Source organism: Aspergillus sydowii, assembly GCF_001890705.1.
Source record: "Aspergillus sydowii CBS 593.65 unplaced genomic scaffold ASPSYscaffold_22, whole genome shotgun sequence".
NCBI lineage: Eukaryota > Fungi > Ascomycota > Eurotiomycetes > Eurotiales > Aspergillaceae > Aspergillus > Aspergillus sydowii.
In genome coordinates, this window is record NW_024467880.1 from 190,351 (window position 1) to 193,993 (window position 3,643).

General features: G+C 52.3%; 3 protein-coding genes across 3 annotated transcripts in view; 2 read left to right on the forward strand and 1 right to left on the reverse strand.

Annotated features, from left to right (window-relative positions):
* ASPSYDRAFT_1170184 (ankyrin repeat domain-containing protein) overlaps nt 1-1,035 on the reverse strand; it is a 1,871-nt gene extending 836 nt beyond the window's left edge. The window contains exon 1 of the mRNA XM_040840238.1: nt 1-1,035. This exon is cut by the window's left edge and continues 836 nt beyond it. Within this exon, the coding sequence (XP_040696111.1) occupies nt 1-716 (716 nt within the window). The 5' untranslated portion in view covers nt 717-1,035.
* Nucleotides 1,036-2,826: 1,791 nt separating this feature from the next.
* ASPSYDRAFT_712980 (uncharacterized protein) lies at nt 2,827-3,340 on the forward strand. Its single transcript, XM_040850570.1, has 2 exons — nt 2,827-3,212; nt 3,296-3,340. Exon 1 carries the CDS (start codon nt 2,929-2,931, stop codon nt 3,175-3,177), a length of 249 nt encoding a protein of 82 aa, XP_040696112.1. The 5' UTR covers nt 2,827-2,928; the 3' UTR covers nt 3,178-3,212; nt 3,296-3,340.
* ASPSYDRAFT_712959 (uncharacterized protein) overlaps nt 3,271-3,643 on the forward strand; it is a 1,765-nt gene continuing 1,392 nt past the window's right edge. Inside the window, exon 1 of the mRNA XM_040850569.1 lies at nt 3,271-3,643. This exon is cut by the window's right edge and continues 1,392 nt beyond it. Within this exon, the coding sequence (XP_040696113.1) occupies nt 3,420-3,643 (224 nt within the window). The 5' untranslated portion in view covers nt 3,271-3,419.

Sequence of the window (3,643 nt, forward strand, 5' to 3'; positions counted from 1 at the left end):
CGAAGGGTGCAGTTCTCCGTTCCCTCTACTGCAGTGATTAAAGGATGTACGGAACCGTGCCTTTGATTATTCACTTTCACGCGTTGATCACTCAGGAGCAGTTCCAATAGCTCTGGTGAATCTCCAGCCGCCGCGATTGCTAAAGGTGACAAACGGGGGGGACTTAAGTTCGGGTCTAACCGCGCGTCGTCAAGAAGCTTCTTTACAGCCGCTTTGTTCCCTTCGCTGACCGCAAAGTAAAACGGCGTTTGGCCTCCGATGGCGCCNATATTAATGTCAACAGCGTTGTGCCGTAGCAGGACGCTAAGCGGACGACCGTCATCGTTCGATGCTGCATAAGACAACGGTGTCCGTCCCTCAGTGTCAGTCGCATTAACGTCAAAACGACTATCCCGCAGAAGGATCGTCATAATGTAGGGTTTCTCATGCTGTTGCGCTGCGGCGTGGAGTACCGTCTGTCCAGCATCGTTTCGGACATGCACGTTCAGCCGCGGTAGGCTGAGAAAACAATATGTGGCGGATAAACTCCCTATTTCCACTGCTCGCAAAAGCCCGGTGCTGCTTTCGTGGTCCACATTGTGCTGATATAGATATCTTTTCAACGACCGGTAAAGGCCTCTGTTCACGCTCACCAGGGCATAGATATCCCGTGTGCTATGAAGCATAGCGGCTATATGGAGCACAAGTTCGGGTGGAAGACTTGAAAAAGACATCATAAGAAGAGCATAGCTGATGCAGCTGACAGGCAATCTAGAGACGGAACCAATACAAGACCGTACAAACGACTAAATAATGAGCAGAAATAACGCAATCTATGTACAGCAGGATGGGCAATTGTCACATCGCGGGCACAGCGTTGTGCTTAGGATCTGCGCAAAACGACGGTTCACTAACCCCGGAGCACTTGCACTAGCCATTGAGAATATAGTAGGTGTACGGACCACCGCAACATAAAGAGGCCGCAGCCAGCCGGTAAACCAGCAGGTGATATTACGCAGCTCAGTCACCTCAAGAGAAGCTGGCGTGTCCGAGCTTCTTCACACATAGATAACAGCAAGATATTGATCTGCAATGACCATCCCCGGACTTCCCTAGCCTGTACTCCCATAGTGCTCTGCACCGATTCCTCCTATCAAATCCTCCAAAATAATCATTCATAGCTATGTGCGTCGATTTCAGCGCGCAAGCCGGCTGCCGGTATATGGATTGTTTGATAACCCACAGCTGCTGAGCTGATGAACATTATCTCCGTGATACAGGAGTATGAGACTAGGGTCAACGGGCGATTTGAGTGGCCGCAGGAAGAAGCGTCGCCAAATGTGTTGATACTGTACATGAAGAAGGTCATCGGTCCATCATAAAATGCAGACGCGAGCAAGCGCCCGTCCAACCACGGATGCCAGGGATAGCAGTAATAAGATAGGAATAAGAATCACAATCAACACCGCCATAGCACATATGTCCGCAGGGCAATGATGATCGCAGTTCATCAGGAGGCACACAATTTCGTCCTCATTGCCAGACTTGGCAGCATCCACCGGCGCCCGTCCCCGGTTGTCTCTTCTGTGTCGTTCTGTTCGCGGATCGTCCAGAAGATACCGGACGAGAAGCTGGTCGCCGTCGTACACGGCCCACCAAAGAGGCGTCTGTCCATTTTCATCCGGCATGTTGGGGTCCGCGGTTGACTTGGCCAGGAGCTGGTGGACCAGCGCTAGATTCCCCTCTTCGACCGCATGATGCAGGGAAGTTGACCGGTCCGTGGACTCGCCGGTCCCAGTGGAGTTCACTTGCACGTCCTTCTCAATCAACAGACGACTGGCTACTTGGTCGTGGCGCTGGCGAGTCGCGTTCCATAACGCCGTGCGGCCCTTCATGTTCTGCGCATTGATATCGATCGTGCTTGCCATCAGCAGACGGTTCACCGCTCCTACATGCCCGGCTTCCGCTGCGAGGTGGAGCGCAGTTGACCCAGTACGGTCCCGGGCATTCACATCGATACGGCCGTCAGCGAGGAGGAGATCCACGATTTGCACGTCTCCGTTCTCTGCTGCGCAGTGGAGGGCGCTGCATCCACGATCATCTAGACGCACGCGGTCAACCCTCGAGTCTCCCAGCAGCACTCTGACGATCTCCACACATCCCCGAGCACTGGCACAAAGCAGTGGTGTCTGACCATTCTCTGCTGCGATGTTCGGATCTGCTTGTTCGTCGGCAAGGATGATCTTGACTACTTCGGTACTGTTGCGGATGATGGCCTCGTTGAAGGTAGTCCGGGTTTTCCCGCTCTTGACCTGCAACGGAGTATTTATGTCTATCCCTGGTTGGAGAAGCAGCCGCTGGGCAATCGCCGGGTCCTTTTGGGCTGTGCTATACCACAGAGCCTTATTCCCCTGATNGAAGTGATTCAAGTCGAGCTCACTCCGTGACAAAACATGCTCCACCGCGGCAAGGGAGCCACCCATGACCGCTTTGATAAGGGGCGTACTGTCTTCATGCAAGGCGTTGACATCGGCGTGGTATTCATCGAGCAAAGTTTCCATTGCCGACACGCATCCCTGACCTGCTGCGCAGCAAAGAAGGGCACTTGCTTCATGTTTGACGTTATGCTGGAAGAACTGTTGCAGGAGGACTGGAACGTTCGCTGCCATTGGTTCGGCGATAGCCATTTCAGACAAAATATCTGTACGGGTTGGCTAGTTCGTACAGGTTAGCACTGCCACTGCTTGTGTGTCTTGTACAGCCACGCTCACGTACCATGTTGTAGCTGTCGTTGATGTGTAGGGTCGTTGACAATGGACTTTGTGGTAGGTAGGCGAAGAAGGTGTGGAAATGATTGTTTGTGGAGGTCAAACAGTCGAGTACGTGAGATAATATAAGGGCTCCTGGGACAAGTATGGGTGCATCAGCAGCAGGTACCACACCTTATGCATGGAAACCCGAAAGCCCCGAGAGGCGATATCGCTTTCTCAGGATGGTCTTCGTGCTTGGGAACGTTGGCCCTTATCCTCTGAACTAGGGTTCGAGCTCCTCGGAAGCGCGTCTATCACGGGAATCCTTGATTGGCTCCTAGGATCGATTTGTCCGTTCTCGGGAACCGCCCTTAGCATACTTACGCATAACATACTGCCGTGTTACGCTACTTTCAGAAGCACCGAATCATTTGCTATGAATGTGTGAAGACCTTCCGCATGATATTCTGTTTTGGGCGTGGTGTACGTATCTGAGGTGTCGCTCACCGTGGGCAAGACCGATGGTAGCATTGACTCAATCAGCTACTCTGTCTGACCGAAGTTAGAGAACTGGACCTGCTTCCGAGATTGTGCCATGCTGAGATTATCTGGTACAGTATGGTTGGACCGCAGATAAAATAAGTTTCTGGTGGCTTCAAAAGGTCTATATTCCTTCTAGGCATTGCCAGAATGGCGCCACCAACAGCTGCACAGCCTCCCTTACCCACGGTATATACGGTAGCTTCATCCTGCCTGCCGTTTTGCTCCAGATACGTCAATTCAAAAATCTCCATCAAAATGGCCTCGCAAATTGGTCTTTGTGACCTCCTCCAGTGTACAACATGTTTGCAACACAACCACAATCCCATCACACGACAGCCCCCTGATATTCCTTCTGCTGCTACAGCCAGAGG